The 26,421-nt window shown below is 42.9% G+C and overlaps 1 protein-coding gene across 1 annotated transcript in view; it reads right to left on the bottom strand.

Annotated features, from left to right (window-relative positions):
• EXOC4 (exocyst complex component 4) overlaps positions 1–26,421 on the bottom strand; it is a 1,933,985-nt gene that overhangs the window by 1,456,143 nt on the left and 451,421 nt on the right. The window contains exon 7 of the mRNA XM_085653593.1: positions 11,241–11,418. Within this exon, the coding sequence (XP_085509719.1) occupies positions 11,241–11,418 (178 nt within the window). The remainder of the gene's footprint in view (positions 1–11,240; positions 11,419–26,421) is intronic.

Here is a 26,421-nt window from a genome sequence, read left to right as displayed (position 1 = left end):
ACAGTTCAAAGAAAGACAAGAAAACAAAAGTAAGACTTCACTGGCAAACTCTGTAAAGTGACAGTAATGTGTTTGGGTGTGAATAAAATCAATCTGGCCACTTTGTGACCACTCTGTCTTGCTTTATTTAGGTATTTATTTATTTTTCATATTCTGAACCTTTTATTCTAGACGCTGCACTGTGAAATAGAAAAATGTCAGAAAAAAATGACATTTCCAGCAAAAGTGTTTTTCTTTTTTGAATCCATTTCACAGGGGAACAAATAAACAAAAGGAGGAAAGAGAGAGAGAGAACCGTTTCTTGAAGTCATGGTTTTCAGTAAGTGAGGAGAAGCGAGTCAAAGACAGAAAGAGAGGAAGAAGAGAAAGAAATAGAGAGGGGGGCAGCTGCCAGTGGCAGAGCATAAGTAGACACTGTTCTTGTCTTCTCTGGGCAAGAAGGAAAATACAGAGTCCTTTTCCTTCTCTGTCCACCCACCTGTCTCCGAACGCTGAGCCTTATCTGTAGGGTTTGGCTATTTCTAGCATCCTGGGATGCATGTTTAAAATAAAAAAGTTGGGGAACAGAATATATTTAATTAAAGAAGTAGGGGAAGACCGTACCCTGCCGATCCCGCCCACTTCGAACACTGGGAATGTGTATAACCAGAAACAATGGTTCCTATGGAAAAATTGTAGGCAATACACAATATTGAAATGTAGATTTGTTGCGGAACCTAGAACTAATTGTAATACAATTTCTGTGAGTGGATTGTAATTGAAATTTTTCTGTAGAAAACGATGGTGAAAAGTCTACCACTCTGTCATGACGTGTTAATCCAATATGGCGGATTTTTCAAAATGGCTGCCCATTATTTGAGATATAGGGTATAACTGTTTATATGCCCATGTGTGGTATCATTTTATATGTTTTTCGGGACGGGAAAGTCAAAAATAACATCAAAAATTATTTCTGATGACCATAATATAAAATAATCGCGGAATATGTCAGATAGACAAAGCTTGTATAATTTTTTAGTTGACTTATATGACAAAGTGTGAAGGAACGTAAATATTACAATTAACTTTTGAAATAAAAAGTTTGCTATTGTTTGTGTTTTGTTTTGCAACTTTGTTGTTATTGTTTGTTTTTTGTTAATCAAAAATGTTTCATTTATGTGTTACAGGTTCTTGCGAGTTGCTGTGAGATACAGTGAAAATGGACGTAGAAAAGTGTTTCATTTGTGATGTGGTGTTTCAAGAAGATGATGATGTATCTGTACTCACTGAAAGAGGAGTGACTGGAATTCAAAAAACATGCAAGGAGAGAAAAATATCTAAGTTTCACGTTTGTGTTGGGCAGAAAGTTCACAAGAAATGTAGAGTGTGTTTTAACTTGAAAACTCCGTTCCAGGAGAAAGAATCAGATCCCACAACTTCTCGTGTTCTACGGTCGTGTGAAACCCCTTTTATTTTTTGGAAAAAATAGTTTTTCTGTGGTACTGAGTTAAGTTTATACTCCAGGAAGATGAAAAAAAATGCGTGATTTAATGCACGAACAGTTGAATTCAAATCATCAGTTTTACAAAAATGCAACAAACGCAATGATGAATGGGCAGACAAAGTTAAGAGACGTATCCAAAATGTGATTTACATGCTGTTGATGCATGCTACCACAAACAGCGTTACGTCAATTTTTATACTGGGAAATTCATTACGGGCAGTTCACTGATAACCCTCCAATATCTTCAGGTCGACCAGAGGACTCAGTTTGCCAGGAAACTTTTCTTCAAGTAGTTAAATACATGGAGGCAAATGATGAAGAACAAACTACTGTTAAAGAACTTGTTAATAAAATGCGAGAATTACTGCCAGAAGATAGCGCGAGCCTTACAGTTCGAAGTATATGCAACAAAAACTCAAAGAGCATTTTGAAGATGAAATCTTCATAGGAACAGTTGCAGGGACTGCTGATGTCGTTACTTTTAAAAGTACAGCTGCTCATGTATTGCAAGAGTACCACAGTCATAGGGGAGTTACATCCTTGCCCTGAAGAAAGTCCACATAGGGGAGTTACATCCTTGCCCTGAAGAAAGTCCTGGACCATTTTTTGGCCCTTTTTTGGACTGAAACATGTCGGCACTAGGGTCCTAGGACCATAACACTCCTATAAAGACCCACTTTTATTTATTTTATTTACCCTGACAGACCCAAAAATAAAGGGAAACTGGGGATCTGCCTGAGGTATTTTATCTAGTTAACCCCCTCTGTCTTTAACATATTAAAAGCACTCCCAACACTGTGGTCGAGCCCACCCGGACTTTTAGGGGTCTGGGTGACCCGATGATGAAGCATGACACCACTAGGGTGTGTGAGGGTAACTTAAAGAAATACTTGTCTCCCCCACGATCATGGTTGGGTTAGGTACAACCTTTATTTCAGAATCTTTCATTTTCCTCTTTCCCTCAGTTTATTGGATCCTTTTCTAGGTCCATTAGAGTATTTTTTGTGAATATAATACCACAGTCATAGCCATGAAGATGTTGAAGAGGATCGAAACAATCTCCTTATGGCAGCTGCTGAAATAATAAGAAATTATATTAAAGACATCCCTGTAGAACCAGAAACATATCCACCCATTGAAAACATGAGTAGTGTTGACTTTAATGTGAGCTATATTCCTGATTCGTTAAGGCTCTTATTATCAGTTTTTGTTACTGATAAAACCAACAGAGAGAGAAAAGTAGCTTCTATAGGACAGGCAATTATGCAAGCTGTGCGCCCACGAGTCTTAGTTGCACCGTTGCAGTTAGGGCTGACAGTTCAATTACATGACAACACAAGCTCGAGAGTTGTAGTTGAAGCAGTAAATCATATGGGATTCTGCAGCTCCTATTCAGAAGTTCTTCGTTTTGAACGTTCAGCTGCAGCAGAAAGAGGAAATGCTATACCTGTCCTTGTGGAACCTTCTGAAAGTCCTCCGAAATTCGTTCAATATGCAGCTGATAATATTGATCACAATATTATTACAATAGATGGCCATGGTACTTTTCATGGGATGGGCATTATCGCCACTGTGACTCCAACTGGAAAATTTTCAACGGTCATTAAGAAACGTCAAGTTTCATTTGAAGAACTGAGGAGGTTGGGGCAAATCCCAATAAAAACATATCATTCACAGGCCAGTGGGATGCGTTTCTTAAAGTATAATACCATTAAGGATATCGAGTACAGTGACCCATCTGCAAACCTGGATATTTTATTGAACATCTCACATCTACTCAGTAACAGTGTTCCAGGATGGCAAGAAGTATGCCAACTACTACATAAAGGTAACCATCCCGGTGTATCATCTGTCTGCCAATGATTAACATGGATCCAACAAATGAGACGTGTATTCTCTCAACACTGTTTTTTGTTTCTGACCATGCCAAGAGATACAGCCAGACCCCTATTATAACATTCGACCAGCCTTTTTTCCACAAAGCACTTGGCATCATAGCCAATGAATCACAGGATAGTCCTTTGAAGAAGGTCATTTTGAGACTAGGAGGCCTGCACACAATCATGAGTTTTCTGGGATGCATCGGTTTTTTGATGAGTGGAGCAGGCTTGGTTGATATACTTGAGATCATATATGCAGGAAATGCTGTAAAGCACATGCTTTCTAGTAAAGCTATTGCAAGAGCGATTCGTGGTCATCTTATTGTTTCCTCAGTTTTCAACACGATTTTAGCAATGCAAGCCCTAGATGATAACGACGATACATGCAGCTAGATCATTGTTTAATAATCTTCTTAATGGGGAGCTTTCTGTTGAGGATGTTACACATAATGCTGTTGTCGAAATTGCAACCAAACTGCTGAAGGCCAAAGATAAACTTAAATTTTACAGGACTCCTCGACCTTGGTTGCAATATTTGGAAATGGTCAACATCCTGAAACAATTCTTCAAAGCTGAAAGAACAGGAAATTGGCATCTACATCTTGCAATGGTAAAGGAGATGCTACCTTTTTTTGCAGCATGTGGCCATAATTTATATGCCAGTTCTGCACGACTGTATTATGAGAGAATGGTTGAGCTTGAATTTGAAGCTCCGGATGTATACACAGCATTTACAAACGGTCTGCATGTTGTCCGAAGAAGTGATAGGTTTTGGGGTGGCCTTTCCACTGATTTGGTAATTGAACAAGTTTCTAATGAAGAATATAAAAGGATTCGGCGGAATGACCCATGGAAAAGGTATGACAGAACAGAAGCAGCTTGTCTGGGTTATGTCACGCCCTATTTGCGCCCATTTGAATGAATACATGCAGGACTTTGCTTCAGTGAAGCATGCAGCAAGTGAGCAACATGTTACTATGACCAGTTCAAGAATTGAACGCGATAAAGGAGTTACACAGAAAGTACTGGTATATGTAGAACAGCTCAATGTTTTTGAGCGAGACAGCAACCTGCGTAACATTGTCACAGGTGTTACTTATGGCAGTGATGTTAATCCTGAACTTGCAAAAGAAATTGGAAATAGAATTCTTAATGAGATGACGGACAAAAGAGTCTCTGAGTTCTCTTTCAGAAAAAGCAACCAGGTGAAGGTAATGAAATCAGTTCAATCTGTTAAATTGAAAGAAGAAACCTTTGTTATGGATCCTGAACTATTGTTTCAGAGCTTGTTGCTTTGTGCTCAGACTAGTGGCGTGGATTTGCAGGAGGTGTTTCGTTATGAGCTTTGCTCATACCCAGCTAGTTTATTCAATAAGCATGGACTTATGAGGGAATCTGGGAAGTCGCAGCTTGCCAATTATATTAAAGAGCAAGTACCAGCCATTGCCAACATGTCCGAAAATATGCAGTTTGTCATTGATGGTGGGTGGTTACTACATCGCCTTCCTTGGAGTCCGAATCAGACATTCCATGAGCTGCTTTGTGCCTATGAGAGATATGTGCTAACAAAGTATTCCCAGGCAATAATAGTATTCGGCAGATATGGAGTTACGTTTTCTACAAAATCAGAAGCCCAGCTAAAAAGAAACAGAGGTATTGTAGGACCTAAAGTAAATTTCATAACTTCTACCTCCATCACCATCCAGAAACAATTATTTCTGAGTAATAATGAAAATAAACAAGCCTTCATTGATCAATTATCGCAAAAATTACAAGAAGCTGGGTGTAAAACAAAGCAAGTTCATAGTGATGCAGACTTCATGGTCGTTTTGGAGGCTATTGAGTCGGCCAAAACTCATCCTACAGCCATTGTTGGCGAGGACACCGATCTTCTCATGCTACTCCTTCATCATTTTCAAGAAAACCAATTTGATATTTTCCTTATCCCAGAACCTAAGAAATCTTCCAAAAACATAACTGTGTATGATATTAGGAAATTAGCAAAAGCTTTAGGTAATGACGTCTGCTCTCATATCTTATTTGCTCACGCTGTATTAGGATGTGATACCACCTCCAAACCATTTGGATTAGGAAAACGTGACTCCATAAAGTTGCGATGAAAATCAGGCAGCTTCAAAGAAAGTGCTGCCGTATTCCAAAGTTCACAAAAATCAACAGAAGAAATTGAAAAGGCTGGTCTTAATGCTATTATAGAGTTGTATGGAGGAATAACACGAGACAGCACACTACATGATATGAGACTTCGAACTTTCACTTCAAGGGCAACAAAATCAACAATACATGTGAAACCGGAAGTCTTGCCTCCTACAGAGGATGCCTGCAAATTTCATTCACTCAGAGTATATCATCAGGTGCAGCAGTGGATGGGTATTCATATGGATCCATTACAGTGGGGATTTGAAGTGAAAGATGGAAGATTGGCTCCCATTAGAATGAGTCAAGCACCAGCACCAGATCATTTATTAAAATTTGTGAAATGTGGCTATAGCAAGAGTCAATGTGCGACTCTGCAATGTATATGCAAAAGACAGGGAATAGTGCGCAGAAATGCGTGCACGGATTGTCGAGGAATAAGCTGTTGCAATTCCATGGAAGTGGACATGGACGATGATTGAAATCATACTATTCTTATACCGAGGAGTGCTGTTTGAATTTATCTCTTTAACAATTTTCATTTGTCAGTGTCATATTGAGAAGTGCTATATTATCGAGTTGAAATTTGTTTATCCTTGTCAAATGATGTTAAAAAAATGTAAATAAAAAATCATGTTAAAACTATGTTTGGCATATTAACATATAATTATCGTTGTTTATTGTATTAATCCCAATTTGATGTTATAGTCATCAGCAACAATTTTTGATGTTATGTTTGACTTTCCCGTCCCTAAAAACATATAAAATGATACCACACATGGGCATATAAACAGCTATACCCTATATCTCAAATACTGGGCAGCCATTTTGAAAACTCCGCCATATTGGATTAACGCGTCATGATAGAGTGGTAGACTTTTCACCACCGTTTTCTACGGAAAAATTTCAATAACAATCCACTCACAGAAATTGTATTGCAATTAGTTCTAGGTTATCCCATTTTTTGACCTAATTTGACTAGACTAATGCACAATGGCAATAAAAGAGGGGTAGGAGGATTACGTACCCTGGTTCTTTGTGAGTAGGGTCCCTTGTTTCCCTTACAAGTTATTTGGTCTGTAAGCACTATTTTCTTTCAGAAGTCTTTTGTACTGCAGGCACAACATGCTTTCCTGCAACATTCAGCATGCCATGCGCGTTTTCACTTTCCAAGTAGCCCAGGGCAATGGAGGCTGCTTCTTTGAAGTGAAACAGGTCTCGCATTTAGAAGAGTTTGAGCTATTGACACTGTAAATGACAATGCCTTGTATTTATGTGTTAATCATCAAAACAGATAAATAAAAGGCATTGTCACTTACAATGTCAATAGCTTAAACTCTCACAAATGTTAGACCAATTGCATTGCAAATGCTTGTTTTACCCGTGTGCACCTCTTGGTAGCACTTCCATGGCTTCTACACCCTTGATCACACCTACGTCCTGTCCATGATCTCATCAGACTCCACCGTGGTTTTGCTGTACACTAAAATAGCGACCTCCTCTGTGTTTTATAATATATAATTTGGCTTATTGTGTTCAACAAGTAATATGAAAACACCTTTAGATAGTCGCATATATTTAACACAGTCTTACGCATTACTGCCTTCCATTAACATTTTCAGCCTAATCACATGACTGGCATGTGAACTGTATGTGTAAGGATCTTACCCAGTCGAATTTCTGCAGGGACGTCAAGGAATCCCAACTTCAGGCGTAGGAAGGTCCCAACCTTCCACCCCACCCTACTGCGTCTATCAAACTCTAGAGCGCAGAGGAGGTGGCGGAAAGAGGGGAAACAAAACAAGGATAGAGGGGAAAAACACAGGAGCTGCAATCTTCTTGCTTCCTTTTCTGTGGAACTGTGTCTGTGTTCTTGGAGCAAGGTTCTGAAAAAGGTAAGAAGAACTATATATAAGGCCCTAAATAAGGGCCTACAATACCCCTAGTTTAACCCTTCTTTAATGTATAGCTCTGCTATCTAGTTACCTATAACTAACAGCTTGCTTATTCTAGATAGTTGCACAGAAGGACTGAAGAGGTCAGGAAAGGGTACAGGCTAGACGTAGTTTCCCTTCAGGACTGTAGGAGGATGTCCCTAGGATAGATAAAGGCAACCATATAGTAATACACCCACATGAACATCTGAAAACACTACTTCCCTTCCCCCTTCCGACCACTTATCTTACAAGGGTATCCAGATGTCTTCACAGAACAAGGAGTCCGATCAAATGCTGTAGAGGCTTCTACAGCTAGAATCTGGAAGATGCAGCAGGGAAGGAACTCAGGAAGACAGGTCAGGACCAATGCGGCGTAAGGTGAACAAGAGCCTCCTTAGGGGGTAACTGGCAGGTCCACGGGAGCAGTTTGGGAGGAAGGGGACAGGGCAGAGACACCCGGCCGGCCCGCGGGACAAAATCCGGCAAGGTGGGCGGAGCGCTCTGACCCTAAAACACCAAAGTCCCGAAACTAGGGGCAGCTCGCGTCCAGTTACAGCCAACACAGAGGCTCGGCACCAATATAACGAACGCACAAAAAAGGAGGGGAAACAGAGCTCTGAAATATGAGAGACGGCTCTCATACAAACGACCGAAAAAAGAAGGGGATTGCAAACACTCGAAGCGATGCAGGTAGTGTAGAATGTCCCGGTCCTCCGAGACGAACGCCAAGCGAAAAACCAGGAAACAGGATACAGGAAGTTCAGGGAACCGCCTGCGGGGCAACACTAGAACGCGAAGCCCCGAGGTTCCTGAACGGCAGGCTTTTCTACTGTTTCGTTGCTATCGCGCATGCGCGATAGCTAGACGCTATGGGGAAGTCACTCGCAACTCGGTGACGCTGGAATCGGCAATCCTGACAGTATGTCAGCAAAGAGGTGCCTGCTATTCATGCTTTCATCTACGCGGAACATCCCTGTATCAAATAGGCTCGAACAAACAAAACATCTTTGGTACATAGAGCAAGAGTGCCTCTGAGAAAAAACTTCTGGCACCACCTTAAGTAGAAAACAGTTCCCAGCCTTCCAGAAGGCTAATTATTTGGCATCTCCATGTCACATCTACATAAAGCTTTACTCTCACAAAAACAGTACACATTAGGCAACTCCAGCCATCATCATCTGCAAAGTAAGATTCCAAGCCATACAACTGACTATGCAGTTGCCACCTCTACAGCACACTCAAACAAAGCCATACGTAGTTGTAGTCCTACAACATTACAGATCAGACAAAACTACTGGCACAATACGGTTCCAAGCCACTTAGCTGGCTAAGTGTTTGCCACCTCTATGAGCCACCTAAATCAATGTATACTTACACCTACCCCTTCACCATGGAATGGCACCAAAGTCACACAAAAGACTAATATTTATTGAAACTTCACAACCACCTGAAGCAGATTAAGAGACCGCCCTAGCACAACAAAACAAACACCAACGTCGACCCACATAAAGCTCCACAAAAATCCATAACAGGATCTAGCTGGCTACTTCTAATATAATCCATCACAAAACAAAACGCTACAACATCCTTGCTGGCTTCTATCCATCAAGACCTCATAACAGAAATACAACCACACACAATCACTTTGACTTCAATGAACAAAAATCTCAGAACTGAAAAGTGTACCCAAATTTCAAAAAAATTTCAGGATCATATACACAATGGGAATCAAATATAGAAGTTCACTTAAAATTAAATAACCTTCAAGTCTCTGCGCTGCTCTCTCCAGATGTCCAATAGTACAGGTATTATTATTGTTAATTCTAAGGATGCCTTTGCTACCAGATCTGCTTGCAGCACATCCACGATAGACACATTTTTCAACATTGGCTGGCTCCATAGACCCTGGTGCCCAAACCATCATAGGATTATCGCCGAGTCTATTCCTAGCACATGCGTATTTATCTGCCTGATGTGCTTGAAAGTGCCTTAGGTATTCACCTATCACCATTGATTGCAAGCTGAAAGTGCCACGTCTTCCTGTTAAAGGTGGTACCAGTTAAAACAACCTGCATAGATGGGACAGCCAGACAGGAAGGATCAGACCACGTGGTCAGTGATGTAGCTCTGTGATTGTAATTGTCTCAACTGTCCTGTCAGGTCAAATTTACAAAACACCTTTTGTAGCCTATGAGAGGTATGTGGCATCAGTCACCAGCAATCTGTGCCTGCCAGTCTCAGCCTGGCACACTGAGCACTGGCAACAATATTCTTCTCCTCAAGCAACAATAAGGCTTGGAATAAAAACGATGTCTGTTATTGACTCACCAACACTGCCATTCGCAGGTCACTCTCCCTCGGAGAATCCTTACCATTGTGGTCTTTGTCTTTGCAGCAGCAGCAGCTCTCATCTCAAACCGTTGTAATATTTAAGAGAGACTCTCCTACAGGAATGTCTACCTTACCCTACTGACCCACAGGCAACTGCCTCACTGGAGGGTTTTCACCACTGGTCCACCAGCGCCTTAGTGCGCTTCAAATGTGATGAAAGGGTCCATTCCCCAGAAAGCTGTCCAGCTCCCCCCTAAGCTAAGACACACATTCTGGTCTCCTCTCCTTTTGGAGATGCCCGCAGGGTTCCTCGAAATCTGAACTTGCTATCTACAGTGTTTGCTTCCATGGATAAGGGTATTATCCCATTCCACTCTCCGCTGACCATCTTTACCCCTTACAGTACTAAAGACTATTCTGCGCTGCTCTGTGCCAATTCGTTCCAGAGCCAGCTACTGGGCAGCTTTTGGACTCGGTTTTCTGCTTTCAGCTCCTAAGAAAGGTTTCCCTAATTTCACAGAAAAGATGTGGATCACATCCAGTTCCTGCACCGCACATCCGGGACACAATTACAAGTTAAGATTTAGGCAGGATTAGGAGGGTTACTGACAGGAAGCTCTAGTGCTTCACATCCTTCCAAGCGCTCAATTAACTTACTCATGGCGCTATTTTAGAAGAGGTCAAGATCCAATGTCTTTGGAGGGGGGAAGATGCTATAACATAAGAACAAAAATAACGGTAACAATAACCATTAACGCAAGGTAAGCACAGTAGTATTTAACCAACATTTAGTTTGGAATGCTCGCGCACCGTCCATGCTACGAAGGCCATCAAAACAACAATAAGAAATCGAAAACGTTTTATGAGCCGTTTTTACCTACAACTAGTTTCCTGCCTTATTTCCCCTGTGAAATATCTATATGTGTGCCTTGTTTCTTTCCATCAGGCCACTGCTCATGCAAAGCCTATGCCTGATATTTCTAATGTATTAACAGTACTGCAGTGGAAAAGAGAGCACCTTCAAAGGCAGGACAAAGGGATCTTTTGAGCAGGCACCGGCACTGATCTGGTAGGTGCAAATCTGACTTGAATTCAATGCAGGCTCTCAACGCTGAGGGAACCCTTACTGTCCTGACTAGACAATCGACGGCTGCCTGTCGACTGCTCAAACATAAGAACCAAAACTACAAAGGAAAAGTGCATCAGCACGTCAATGGAGAGATTGTCTGTGTTTGTGGGATACATATAACATTGTAGTAGAAGCAGTTGCTTTACAAGTATAAGGCTCCTGACTACCACTTAGACAAAAGTCTCTGAAATGATCTAACTCCTTTTAAAATGAACTACTCTCACAAACAAGTTTCCAGAAAACAGGAAGCACTAACCCATAATCCAGATGCCAACAGTTAAACATATTGCCACTTTGGGCTCTACTGAAAAAGCGTCAAACTTTACCTGGAGAACCGCTTGGATTTTAACCCAGACATCCGCCATGTCATACAATTTCACGTCACCGTCCTGCTGGCTGGTAGGAGATGCCACTGTTAGCTGGAGATGTGCCAGAACAACAGCATGAGCCGCAGCCACTGCGTTGAATTTGTCGAACAGGAGCTCGAGCAGTTCCAGAAGCAGCCTAGAAAGCAATATACACAAAAGTGATTTAAGTAATGTCTTTGACACATCAACACGTATATCGCCCCATGTTGCAGATGCATCAAGCAGGCGGCAGTCCATTTTCTAGGCTACATGCAGAGACTGAAATAGAATATTTCAATGATACATCTAATAGACAGGTTGTCAAATCAAGAAAAGTTTTCACTTTTTAAAAAAAAACTTACGTTGATCCTGTTTTGCTATTAGTGAATGCATGTGGGAGTCCCAGGGACGTGTTTTTAGTAGTTGACACTGCCCTATTACCCCATATGTCTATGTGTGTAGCTACTGGTGGTAATATTGGGTAGACAGCAGGATTTTGGAGTCCAATTTGATGTTAGTGTTGGGTGAATGTGTGCCAATAGAAGGGGAATCATATCCCTAAATACCAAGTGGGCTTTTAAATACAAGAGGGAGTGACACAAATAGTAGGCCAAGAAGACAAGGAGAAGCAGACCATGAGTCAGGGCACACACATCCTTACAGAAGCAGCTACAAATCCACAGGAAAGGGGCAGACCCAGCTAAAGGATTATAGAGAGAGAAACAAGGAAGTTCCTAAGGAGAAGCAAACATGCGAGCAGTGAAACAAGGCAAGAACTAGAAGAAACTGACGCAACGAAAAGAAGTCATAACTACGGCGTTAGAAACATACACACATGGGTATGGGAAACAGACCTGGAACTGGAAAGAGAAAGAAGGTGAAAAATACAACCACTGCTGGTCATGGAAACATTGACACAAGTGTAGAGACAAAGACCTATAGGTAATGGCTTTTTAAGAGAATATTAAACCAATCTTTTTTTCTGATGCACCAATACTACACACATTCAATGGATCTAAGGCGCAGTTTAGTGTACAGGTAGGGCAGGTTGAGACATAAGCAAGGCTAGTGAAAAATCCCAAAGAACCAGGGAAGGTTAACCTGGTAGGCTTGTGCGGCTAACACAGAAGGTGAATCCGATTTTATCACTTTTGTGAAGGCTCTGAAGGATCGCAGTACTATTGATTAGGACTAAATGGGAGGAAGGCTGGGGGACCCTATTTTTGTACGGTAAATGGGATATAATCTTTGTTGACACAAAAGTGGACCTGGGTAGTGTTGGTTTTAAACGTGTGCAGTTTAAATTTCGACAGAGTATCTATTTTACATCCTCAATCATTCATACGATGTATGCATTCCATACTCAACAATACCCAAGATCTAGACATTGGCAAGCAGGTTTTTGTCACATGATGTGGTCCTGTTCAATAATTAGAAGGTAATGATGTATAAACTCAAGGAAATTGTGGGATTCCTAGTTGATCTTTCCTTGTAAATGCGCATATTGGATTTACATACAAGACCTAAAAAAAAGGAAACTGTGTTACAGATGTGTACAAATTGTAAACCATTGGCTGCAGTGTTCTGGTCCAATGTTTGGCATATTTAGTGGAGATGTATAGAACTACCTATGACCACACTGTAGGGAGATAAGGAACGAAAGGAATATTGGCGAGAATAGGGTCTTCCGGTAGACTCTATCCATCAAGACAATGAGAGGTCACTTTAAATGAATGTAATTTGTTTTATAAATTATATACAATGCATTTGCTGGAACTGCAAATCTCCATTAATGTATCCAATCGATTCCCCTTCTGATCTAAAGCCCCGCTTCAAATATTGCCAAGAGATAAGCAGCATTAATTGTAAAGCGTGCCAGACCCGACATGTGTGCAGTATTTTAAAAAAATTGTTTAAAATAAAGTTATACATACCTATTATTCTGCTGAACATATACAAAAATATTTATTTGTGGATATTCTTGTCCAGATTAGAAAAATGTATAGCTAAAATTGTAGGATATATAAATAATACAGACACAGGAGTCTCAAACAGAGACAAGGGACACAAACGTTTCGAAAGCAGTGAGACAACCACCATGATAAGGAAATCGCAGACAGGGACTACACAGAGATGAGGGGACAAGATTAAGACTCATCAAAAAGGAGCCTAGGGATAGAATAACATTCCTTTACAGATCAGCAAGGCCAGGGTGAAAAGATAGGAGGACAGAGGCATGACAATGACAAAGATACAGATTTTGGGACATGTAAGCTAAAACATTTAGGCAGCAAAGTAGAAGTCACACGCAGAGGTCGGGAATAAGAAGACAGAAACGTAGACAGGAGACCGAAAGTAACACCTCGTGCACCTCACCATTAGCACATGGCAAACAATTCACATTATAAAGGCATACGCAGCGCACCAAACAACAGCACCTTAAAATATGACCAAACCACCTCACACAAAACCATAACATTACACTACGCCACCACAACATCCAACAATATACTATTGCACACCACATTGCAATGCACTTTAATATACACCCAATTGTTACCAGAGCAGCCTGAGCCAGCACCCAATCCTGCCGGGACACCACTCCAGCTTAAGTAATGGTGCATTTAGTAGGGCTCCGGCTTGACAGCTGAGAAGGTGCTATAATGCAAGACAATGCATTTCAGTGTGGTGAAACGCACCACCATACTGAAATGCGTTAGTATAACACCTGATGCGTGGTACTTGCCCTGGTGTTCCAGTCATGTACAGAGGTGCAGCGCCTCTTGACAAAGGGCACATAACCCCATCCCGTCCGCCTGTTGCAGTACCACATGGCAGTAGTGTTGTCCATGAAGACCTTTACCAGTCTTTTGAAGATTAAAGGAAGAAAGGCTAAAAATGCCAGATAGCCCAGGCTCCAACAGGCTGATGTGGAAACCGGATTCCACCAGAGTCCTTTCATCTCCACCTCTCAGATTGCCCGCCCATCCCAGGAGTGACGCATCTGTCACTACAGTCATCTCTGGTTGAGGAAGGGAGTGGGTCTACCTTGACCCAATCGCAGTTTATTTGGCACCAGTGTAGGTCTTTTGCAGTTTCCTCTGAGATCTGGACCATGTCGGAGAGATTCCCCTGATGCTGCGCCCACTGGAAGGAACTTCAGGTCCCACTGCAGAGCCTGCATATGACAACAGGCCTGAATCACAAACAGGATGCGGGAGACCATGAAGACCAGCAACTCAGAGTCAGTCTTACCAAAACCAGGATAGAGGCTAAAACATCATTATCATAGCCTGAATATCCTTGACTCGCCGCTCAGGAGGATAGGCCCGAAACTGTGTTGTGCCCAGCACAGCTTCAATGAAAGGAGGCATCTGAGTGGCAGTAAGGTGTGACTTCGGCACATTGACAGTGAACCCTAGAAAGTGCAGGAGGTTCGCTGTAGTTTGGAGGTAGGAAATGACTGCCTGTGGCGAGCACACCTTCAAGAGCAAATCTTCAAAATAGGGGCAGTCTGGAACCCCTGACCTCTGTAGATGAGCTGCAACACCAGCCATCACCTTGGTGTACACCCAATGGACACTAGTAAAGCCAAAGGGGAGCACTGCAAACTTAAAATGCTCTTGGCACACCATGAACCTCAAGTAAAGTCTGTGGGCAAGCAGGATGGGGATGTGAAAATATGTGTCCTGCAATACCAACGCCACCATCCTGTCTCCTGGGTCCAGGGCAGACAGAATTTGAGAGAGTGTCAGCATTCTAAATGTCTCCTTCTTGAGGAAGAGAGTGAGAAGGTGCAGGTCTAATATAGGACGGAAGCCTCTGGCCTCTTTTGGCACCAGAAAATAGTGGGAATTGCAACGACAACGTTCTTCTAATGCCGGCACCCACTCTATGGCTCCCTTGGCCAAGAGAGCCGACACTTCCTAACAGAGTAAGGAGAGGTGGTCCTCCGTCAGCCTGTCATAAGTGGGTAGTATGTGTGGAAGGATGGTCACAAAGGGGAGGGAATAACTCCCTTGGATAATCTGCAAAACCCTACTACCGAATGTTTTTGACCTCTGGTGATGCAGGTGATGCCTATCCTACCCTCCACTGGATGTCATGCTGGTCGGAGGGCAAACTAAAGGGGCTTGAATGCTGCTGCTGCCGGGAAGGAGGAAGGGGGGGTACTGGCCCGCCCTTTGACAATCTGTTCCACCGGTCTATGGGAAAAATGTCCTTGGCCGTGAAAAGGTTGGGCAACCTGCAGGCCAGTGTTTGGTGAGCAGTCCAGTACACTAGCATCCGCCAGATCCTCATACCAGGTGTCCTCAGGGTCCACTAAGGGCTGGTAACCATAAGGGTCCTCAGACCAGTTTCATTCATCACCCAATCCAGGCCTGTCATAAGAAGAATGCACGGGTTCTGACATGGGGGGTCTGCCTTTAGTCAGTATTGGAACGGTCATTGGACAACACCTGTGTCAGACTTGGGAATGATGATGAGGCAGCATCATCGATGAGCTTTGGTGGCACTGGGGGCTACGGCACTGCGGTTGGCAAGGTTGAGGTCGCTCAACCAGTGCCGTTCTGGATCCGTCACTGGATCCTGAGGGCCCAACTGACGCAGAGAGCAGGCCCTTCGGCAGACACCCATTGGGCCTGATGGGCGCTCCAGAGGGGTCAGGCCGCCCAAAGATGAGATGCATGGCCTCAAACAATTCCTTAAAATTGGATGGTCAGTCAAAAAATGATTGGGGGTAGGGCTCTCTAGATCTGCACTGACTGGTGTGGAAAGAAAAGAACAGATTTCAGCGTGCTGGGGAGGTGACTATATAGGCACCTCGCACATCATTTCTAGTGCGGATGAAACCATGCAGAGCTGAACGACACCACCTACCAGGGCACAGGGGTACTGATTGTCAAATGTTTATGGATACAGTCTGACCCCTGGGGACTATTCTAAGGTAAGGAATCTAAGGTAAGGAATCTGCGTCTAGAAGTCTCTAGCAGATAGGGATTTCACAACAATCACCACCACTTTCTTCAGAGGCTTCTAACCACTGAGCTCTTCATAATCATCGCTGAAGGTTTTCTTCAGTGTCTTTCTAGGTTTTTCATAATTTTCTGTTGAATCTTTGTTTGATTTTTACCCAGAGCTGCGGACTCTGCGCCCAAAACCCAGTGACAAAAAAAACGGAATCTGAAGATTGCACCTATGCATTGAGGCTTTGGGGTCGGTGGGTGCATCTGATGTCATAGGGAGAGAAGTAAGCCCCCCTGCTGGTCATTGCCCAAGAAAAAAAGATGGAAAAAATGACTTTCAAGACCCAGCCACTAGATGGCGAAATAATGGACAGCAGGTGACAATATAAAAGATTCATGCTGCAAAACATATTATGCCAAACTATACCATATTTTAATGAACAGCACAAGAGATCAATTCTCTGGCAGGAGGAAGATCACCACTGATGTAATCTGTCCTGCATTTAAGTGAACTATGGTTCAAGAATTGGAAAATGGTTTATTACTTTCAGGGAGCAAACATTTAAGCATTTATGGACTTGTTCTTGTCTATATCTTGGTCCTGGTTAGACATAACTTATTCGTGCCACCAGGTCAGAAGATAGGTTGACCAGGCATACAAAGCCAAGTGCAATGGAAAGTAGCAAGGTTTGAATACTCTCCAGGCAAGGGGGCCTGAAGCTGGAGCAGTGAAAAATCTCTCTGACCTAGGATGGCACCAGGGTGTGTTCCCCATTTTTTGGACCATGAGAAAGACAACTCCTAAGATCAACACAAACAGATAAACCACTGCTCCAATATCAATCTCCTACTATGCACACCAGTATGGGTTTGTGGGTAGTCTTTATGGAGACCTCTAAGGTGAAAACCGACAAATAAGAGGTAGAAGACAGTGGGACAGGAAACAAAAGATGGACAAAAGAAAAAGATAACAGCAAAACAATAAGGGTACAATAGAATAAACAAGTAGCACAACAGAAAGTACAATTAGGATACAGACAAGAGCTGAGACTAAGGTTGTGAGACATAATGCTTTAATGAAGCAACTATTATTATGGTTAATCTCCTCGCCAGGCCTATAAATATCAGTCAGTAACAAAGGGCTGTGTAAAACACTAGCTGCTGCACTGCAAAACAATCTTTTAACAACAGCATTTATAACCGGATTCAAATTGTTTTGTTTTTAGGTGCTCCCAGATGCCCCATTTGCTTGCTGATGTCAAGCTAATTACACTAGTCTAATGTGCTTAAGGCAACAATGCAGACCAGTTGGTTTTTAGGTGTACTGGTAAAAAGGGCAGATTTTCTCATTTGCAGAAGCTAAAAGTAAGTTTCTTCAGCTTGGAGATAGTGGTAATCTGAGTTTGGACAGAGCCTGCGAATTGCTTTTATAATGGTATTTGATGATAAGGTTTGTTTTTTTGCACAAGGAAGACAACCAGTGAATTAGCTTCAGCATAACAAGCTAGTGTGCGATCAGGATCTATGGGACCATGCAAATATTAGGCGAGCAGAGGCAGCACCAGTTGGTGAGTCAGAAAGTAGGTTGCTGTGTTCACGCCTCAGTAGATCTTGCAGCTTGGGAAACTTTGTCAGGCCCAGACAGTAAGTGACAACCTCAGGTACATACTTAGTTCCTGTTGGTCTCTCTGCCACAGCACTTCAGTTTAACTTCTGTGTAGATCACAGATTGGTTTCTAGTAGTGCCTCACAAGGTAGCAAGGTGGCTTCTTGAAGTGGTTTGCAGTACTTAGTACCTGTAGGTGAACTTGAACAAACGTAAACCCCAAGGTAGCCTCTGTCCACATGGGTACACATATGGATCAGAGTTGTATTGCATCTTAGAGGTTCATAGATTTCACACTTGGAGAATGCTGCCAATCTCTCCCTGATACAAAGCAGATTTATGCTTTTTCCACCACAGACTCCCTTTTTGAGTAGTGTCTCTCTCGTGCAAGGACACCTCTCATGCGCCTCTTCTGAGCAGGTGGTCAGCTCTATCCCTCCTGGCAGTCTAAAGAAATGATTCCCAGATTGTTAGTCCCGAACATGGCAAAAGGAGTTGGGGATGGATACCCCATGCCTGGAGAATAGAGAGTTTCTCATTGCCACTTGTTTGAATACACTAGATAGGTACACAACCAGGTTCCAGGGGACTGACAGAACAATTTAGAAAACATGGTTGAGGCCATTCGCCCACGCTCCCTAGCAGGCCAAAAGGTGTTTTCATCTTTTGGTCCCCTGCTTCTAGACTGATATACTACTGCCACAGCAGCCACTGCTGCCCCAGTAGGCCTGGGTGGTGAACTTCGCTCCGTTCACGGAGTTTGTGGAGTTTTCTGCACTATGCGGAGCTCGCGGAGTGCAGAAAACTCCGCTTCGCGATGTGCAGAGGAGTTTTTTCCCCGCTAGCAATTGCGAACGGTAAGTTCGCGATCACGAACGGTAAGTTCGCGAGCACGGGCTGCCGCTCGGGTAGAAGTTCTTTAGAGCCACATGTGCAAAAGCTTTTTGTGGTCGCAAACAAGCTGATTTGCAGAATCAGCCAGTCTGTGACCGCAAAAAGGCTTTTTCACATGTATAAAGACCTATTTGCGATTCGGTAACTTATTACTGATTCGTAGATTGGGTTTGCGATTCGGTATTAGGAAGGAGCATGTTTAGGGCATCTCTTCCTAAGACCGAACCGCAGTGGTATATGTGAATGATTTGCAAACGAAATGCGGTCCCAAAAGATTCACACTTTACCACTTCCTTCAAGTAGGTGGTAACCCATTCCCATATAGAAATAGGTCCCCAAGGGAGCCTTTCCCGTTTGTGAATGTTTGTAAAAGCATTTTGTAAGAGCAGGCAGTGGTTCCAGATTCGCTGCTTGCTCTTAAAAAATGAAAAGCAAAATTGGTGACCCCAGCAGGCAACCATCCCTGTGATTTTAGCGATTCCCAATGGGTCAAAAACCGAGAGAGAGAAAATCAAACAAAACAGTAAGACAGAGGAAGAGAAACACTGAGGAAACGTCATAAAGGGAGAAAGCAGGAGCCCAGAGATAAAGGGGCAGTAGATGTCTGGTAGTGGATTAAAGAGTCATGAGGTACAATAAAGACTACACAACCTTGGTAGTGGGCGCATCAACATTGAATTATACCGGCCGTGGGCTACTGAGAAGAGATTTGAGCACGGCACTCATTCTTTTCCAAATCTAGCACTGCAGTCAGATTGCCGAAAAGTTGCAAAGTGCTCAGGATGAAGCGCAGTGACAAACGGATGACGGAGTGAGAGCCATATGCGAGGACAACTCTAAAGAATCTGTATCCATTCATGAAAGTGTTGATGGATCAATGCTGCCAGAAATGTGATAAAGGAAGATGACGGGTGTATGACAATGCCTCAACGGGGCTGGCACAGCAAGGAGTCTCTCTTTGGGCCACTTATGAATAAAGCCTGTAGAGAACATGCAAATTGTCATGCGTTCTGAGGTCAAGGCAAGAAAGCTAGTTTGCTATGTTGATTACGAGGCAGTGATGCAATCTTTCCAGAGATATATAGGTAATCTTTTCTAAATAAGTGCTCTGCATGCACAGAACCCCATTGTGTGTTGCTGCACGGTTTTGCCTTTTAGATCAAGTCCTGTGGATCCCTATTTCTTGAAAATAAAAGCTTTTTTCTTGACAAGTGGAAGGAGGCCTTCCCCATCTATTCAATGGTGTAAACCCAGGGCTTTAAGTGAGCCGGGTCTCACCAGTGCTGAGCAACGGCAGTTTTTTAAAGAGGGTCTTTTAAAGAGGGCTTTGAAACGGGTCTCTATCGGGCTCTGTTTTGTGCCCTGGCACAGGCGTCTGTTTTTTTCCGGACTGCAGTGACAGCAGGCACATCGATGTGCGTGTGCCCACAATGCTCACTTCTCACTAGTGGAGAAATTACGGCATGACGTCATGACGGGTGAGCGTTGTATGGGAAGGGAAATCCTTTAAAGAGAGTCATTTTCTCTCTGGATTTCCCTTCTCTTTATGAAACTCAGGAGCAGCAACATTGATATTGAAAAGTGGAAGCTTTCTCAATATCAAACACAAGCCATAGTTGCTGCTTATTTATCTTTTGCAGCTAACAACCATTGACAAAGCCAATAGTTCTGACATGTTGTAGGTATGATGTTACTTCTTGTATCATATTTCTAGATGCAATGACAGAAACAGCAAAATACAAGTCGGGTGGCACACTATGTTAAGCACAGATTTTTAGCTTACGTGTTTTAAGCCACGCCCTTAATTACATTGGCTACACCCCTTTGAGAGACCCCCCAGTTTTTTCATCCCACTTAAAGCCCTGTTTAAACCCATAACATTCTATGCATCATTAAAATAAATTTCAGGTATATTTTTGCTTAGAGTGATCTTCAACCTGGCCAGGGTCTCAGAGTTGGGATCTTGTTGTCAGGGCAAAGCCCAAGTTGCGGTCATTTACAAAGATGTCTGTTATCTAATTGAAACGGAGATTACTTTTCCTGAACTGAGATAAATTCTCGGTTCTGTTAGCACTGGCCTATAAACTTCATCATTGTTTTTTCCACGGCGCCCAAGATATATATTTCTATTATTTGAAGGTGCTCTTTCTGATATATTCTCACAGAATGGTATAATACGGGATCAAGACTAACTTACTTGTAGATGAGTCTCCATGTCCTTACAGTGGCCTGCCAAGGCGTGTAGTTAAGCACTTTCTAAACTCCCAAATTAAAGGAGGCAAACTAAATGGCAAGAAAATACACGGAGAGACACCCTTAGTATTTAATATTTGCTTATTTAACTTTGGCCAGGTTCTGCTTCTCTCTTTTTTTTTTTTACACAAATGTTATTGGGTTTTTTAAACATAGTTTGTACTTGATCCCGGTTTTAGTGATGGTACATCATATCAGAAACATGCACTGTATCGTCTTAGTACATTACAGTATTGTATCATAGTCATGGATCATGTAATTAACTACCCCCCCTGCACCCCACCTTTGCCCTCCCACAACTTATAAATCAATCAAAGTCACCAATTACATAGATTAGGTGTCAAGGTGTGTGTGCCTTAGAACTCATGGCATGCTCAAGCATGGTAGCTCAGTGTGGCATGAATATCTACAGTTTGCTGTGTGCTTCAGGGACATACAACAGTGGTTGATCATTTTTGGCCATAAGGTGTTTAACAAATCACTTGAGGAGCCATCGTAATCCCGGGGGCCATCACCAAGAGTCGTTCATGGTCCCGTCCCAGCCTGGTCACAAAGCCCTTAGTCAAGTGTCTGAACACTCCATTTTGATGCTCTCTAGGAAAGTATTCCATTCGGTGGCGGTAGGTATCTTGTTTAGGCCTCTGTATTCTTCCCTTCTGATGGCTTTGCTCTCCACAAGGCCCCACCTTAGAATCTCCATACGCCAGTCCTCTACTATAGGGATTCTCGGACACTTCCACCGAATTGTTATCAGCCTTTTAGCCAATATGAGCACTAGGTTTGTGAATCAGGTCACCAGTTTGGAGCCCCTGGATTTGGGGGCAGTCCCAGAATACCCTGTGCTGGTGTATCCCATTGTGGACGTCCCGTCACTTTACCCAGAGCCATTGCGATGCCCTCCCAGTAGGTGGACACCCGGCAACAATCCCACACCATATGTATCAGATCGGCTTCTTGTTCATAGCAACGGGGACAAACATTTGAAACTATTGCTATACTTAGCATTATATAACAAAAAATTGAAGAATGATATTGAAAAAGGCTAAGTGTTCACATGAATATAACTTATAAAAAAAGGATTTTTATTAATACACAATATGTAAAATCTATGATGAATGCTGCCTGTGTGATTACATGGCAAATTTAAAAACAACATACTTCACAACATACATTTCTCTCGTAACACTGGAGTGGCAGAATCTGGTTTCATGTATCTAAGTTCAACAAATACAATAATGAATTTTGTGATACTTTAAATATGATAACCACAATTATGAAGGCACATTAAGATGAAATCATAACATTGTCAACAATAAATCTATACAAGTTTCTCAAATATGGTTGCATTTAACAAAGACAAGGGGAATTTATTTGACAATGCATATATCCAAGTGAAGAGACAATGGAGTGGCTTTGATCATGAATGGATCTTCGTGGAATTGAGTCTACGACCGTTTTGGCGACCCAAGCGCCTTCATCAGGAAAGCCACAAATACAACTTGTCAAATATTAATCTTCAATGAATGCAAATGGCATGTGGAAAAGGGAGGTGAAATGGATAACGGGATCAGCAAATAAGAAAAGGCTTATACATTTCTGAAGGTGTAAGTTATCAAATCGAAGATAGAACCCTCGCTGGAAGGGATGGTCAAAGGATAAAAATAACCGATGCACGGGCAAATCTTGTGCAACTGAATAGTTGTAGATCTCTGTAGCAGTTATAACAAGAAACTGTAATTGCCTTTAGATCTTGTCCACTGGCTCCCACCAAATATATATGCAAATGAGAAGGCTCCATGTAGATGAATGCCACTTTATTGTAGTTTAAAGACAGATGTCGGTCTCATAAAATCTGCAACTCGTTCTCAGCGCCTTGTGCATTACCAGGCACTGGACGCCCTGGCGCTGAGTGGCCCGGCTGTGGTGATCACTTGAGTACGGAGATGCGGAGTGCATGTTAGGCCATGGAAGAACTTTCCTGTTTTTTTTTATAGTTATATTCATGTGAACACTTGGCCTTTTTCAATATCCTTCAGTAATTTTGTTACATAATGCTAAGTAGAACAATAATTGCCTAGGGATTTGTCATGTTCAATTGTATTTTCCCTGCCCTGGGAACAGATATAAGTAGCAGGGGGTCACTTACTGACTCAAACATTTGATGCAGTCTATGTTGTGTCAAGTGTGCTCGATGTAAGATTGAAAACTGAATAAAATTAAATCTAGCATTACGTGAGATTTTCTTTGGATATTCTAGCACCCCCACCCATTCCTTATCAGAGATGTCCTTGACAAGATCCCCTCCCATTTCGCCTTCAAGGCTGTTAGCGGTGTCATAAGGTGCTCCCGGAGCCAATGATAGAGTCAACATCCATGATGGCGCCCATGTCCCATGTTGTGGACAGCACGTAGGAATTCAGGAGTCTTGGGTTCCTGTGCATCCACCGACCAATACCTACGAATGTAACAAACTATGGTAGCATGCGTGCAAAATAGGGTTTCAGGTAACTCATGTGCATGCACAAAGTCAGTTCTCTATTGTCAAATACGACCAACACCATTGATACTCCCGCCTTTTCCCAGGGGCCGAGCCTACACGCAAACTACCAGACATTGTAGGCAGGCCACACAACGGTACATTCGGTGCATAGGGCGCTGGTGTGGCTAACTATTTTGTTGGTATTTTCCAGTATGCTAATGCGGTACGTAGTAGCAGTGTATCCGCATTTATTGGTGTGGTGTTGGGACAAATTAACCTATATAACCAGCATTGGCTAAATTGAAGCGCGGTATAATCTATTTCGGTCAGATTATGTCCTGCTAACCAAAAGGACAGCCACTGTAGCTGACCAGCTATACAATGAGCTTGAAAGCCCGGGGCACCAATCCCTCCTCTATCTGAAGGCAGCTGTAATTTTAACAAGTTAATTCTGTGTCGTCCCAGTCCTCATATCAGGTCTACCATTATAGCATTTAGCATCCGGAACAACCACTGTAGTATGACAATTGGCAGATTGACAAAATGATATTGCAGGCGTGGCAGCATCACCATTTTTGCCAGGAGCCCTGCACGGAACGGAAAGGGGCGGAGTAATCCAGACGGTGACCTGTGTCTTGAGGGTAGCCACTATCCAGGTCAGGTTACCCTCCAGCAAATCTGGACTCTCCCTTTAGACCCGAATCCCAAGTTACCAGAAAGTCTGTTTAGCCACTGGTATCTGCAATGCACCTAGGGGAAACATCAGTGCCATGCATGTGTCGGCAAATGAGTAGACATAGGACTTATCAGTGTTGATACACAGCCCAAACAGTTGGCCAAAAGGGGAGTAAATTGGCCACGACTGACTGATCCTCCAGCAGATTTCTGAAATATAATATCATATTGTCTGCATACAGCAATATTGTATGCACTGTGGGGCCAAATGGAATTCCTTGTTGTTCGGCTTCTTAGCGAATCCTTTGTGCTATTGGCTCGAAAGCTAGAATAAAAAGAAGTGGGGATAAAGGGCATCCCTGACATGTACTCCACCAAATCGGGTATGAATCTGATATGTACTGACCCGCTCTAGATCTGGCCGTGGGGGATGAATAAAGTAATTTGACCCACTTTATTTAGGTGGGTGGTATCCTATATTGTGCCAGGGCCGATTGCATAAAATACTATCCTAGAGTATCAAAAGCTTAACCAACATCTAGGAACAGGCAGCCTGCGCAAGGTTAAATGTCTTACGCCACGTTCATTATTTTAAACAATTGCCGTATGTTCAGGGAGGCATTGCATCAGGGAACAAATCCACCCTGGTCCATGTGGATTAGTTGCAGCAAGAATGGCAGCAATTGCTGGGTTAGGATCTTGTTAAATATCTTGTATTTTGTATTTAATAGGGATAGTGATCTATACGAGGGGAGCACCTCAGGGGTTTATTAGGTTTTAGTAGAGATGTTATCAATGCTTCTTTGGTAAAATCGGGGAAGACGCCTGAGAATAGAGAGGTGGTATATAGTTTCTCTAGTTGTAGGATCAATCGGGTAGCATATGTAGAATAACTTTCCACCGGTAGGCCATCAGAGCCCTGCACCTTACTCTTAGCTAAGTCTTTGAGGCACCTCTGATCTCATTTATCATTATGGGCGCAGCTAGTACTTCACGATCTGCCACTTGCACATTCGGCAATGCTGCCCTGTGTAGGAAAGCTATAATCTCCGCTGGGTCAGGGGCAGGATTGGCTGTGTAAAGTTTTGAGTAGAGGTCTCAAAACATTCTATTAATCTCTGCTGTGTTACCTTGATTTTCCTATCTGGTGTATTTATCCTGAGATTCGGCACGGCGAATGGGTCGGGTCGTATCAACCGTGCTATCAAGTTGCCGGATTTGTCCGCATCGGTATGCACTTTTTGTATATAAGCCCTATAATCTATCAACAGTAGTCGTTCTAGCAGCTCTGCATGTGTTATTCTGGACTCATGGAGTTGGGGTTCATTTTCAGCGCTCTGCGCTGCCCTTCTTTTTAAGGGGCCTAGGGATTTCTCAAAGCTTTCAAGTTCCTGAAATGTGTCCCTTCTGGCTCCCACCATCTTGTTGATTGCCGTCCCCCGTACTATCACTGTGAAGGCCTCCCATTCTAGTGATGGGGAGGAGGCTGTACTGGTGTTCTCAGAGAAATAATTACCGATTGCCACAGGCAGGGTCTCTCTAAAGACCCTGTCTTCCAATAAGCGTGGTTGCATTTTCCATGTAGGAATGGGGGCAGGCAGACGACCCCATGTGAGTGTTACTCGAGAGGACAGTGGTTGGAGATAGTTTTACCTATATACATAGCATGTGTTATTTTAGATTGTATGTTGAGCAGAGGAACCTATTCAGCCGGGAGTGTAGCATATATGCCTAAGAATAGAAGGAGTATTCCCTTAGACCCTCATTACGGCTGTGCCACACATCCAGAAGCTCCCAACCATCCACCTACTGCCTCAACACCCTTGCTTGGCGCACGGGCGGTGCCTTGAAGGGGGGGATGTGACCTGTCTAATGTTATATCCTACACTGTATTAAAGTCCCCTCCTAATATCCATGGGTATTGGGTCTAGTCCGACAGTGTTGTAGATAAGTGAGTGAGGAATGTGTCCTGGTAAGTTGGGTGCATAAATACATCCAATGTGCCCTTTAACAATACATAGCGACTTTGTGTGTCGATTCTAGAGTCCAACACTGCAAATGGAACCCTTGAGCAGAGGCATATTGTGGCACCTCTAGAGTATACAGAATAGGTTGTATGGAAAAATTGACCTCTCCACCGCCTATGCAGTTTTTGTCCCTCTGTGTCAACAAAGTGTGTTTCTTGAATGAAAGCGACATGTGTCTGGCGTATACGCAATTGTCCGGATATTCTGTGCCGTTTTTGTGCTGATCCAATGCCCCTCACATTCCATGTTATCACATTAT

The sequence above is a fragment of the Triturus cristatus genome, chromosome 4_1 (assembly GCF_964204655.1).
Source record: "Triturus cristatus chromosome 4_1, aTriCri1.1, whole genome shotgun sequence".
Lineage (NCBI taxonomy): Eukaryota > Metazoa > Chordata > Amphibia > Caudata > Salamandridae > Triturus > Triturus cristatus.
This window is presented reverse-complemented; position numbering and strand designations above follow the sequence as displayed.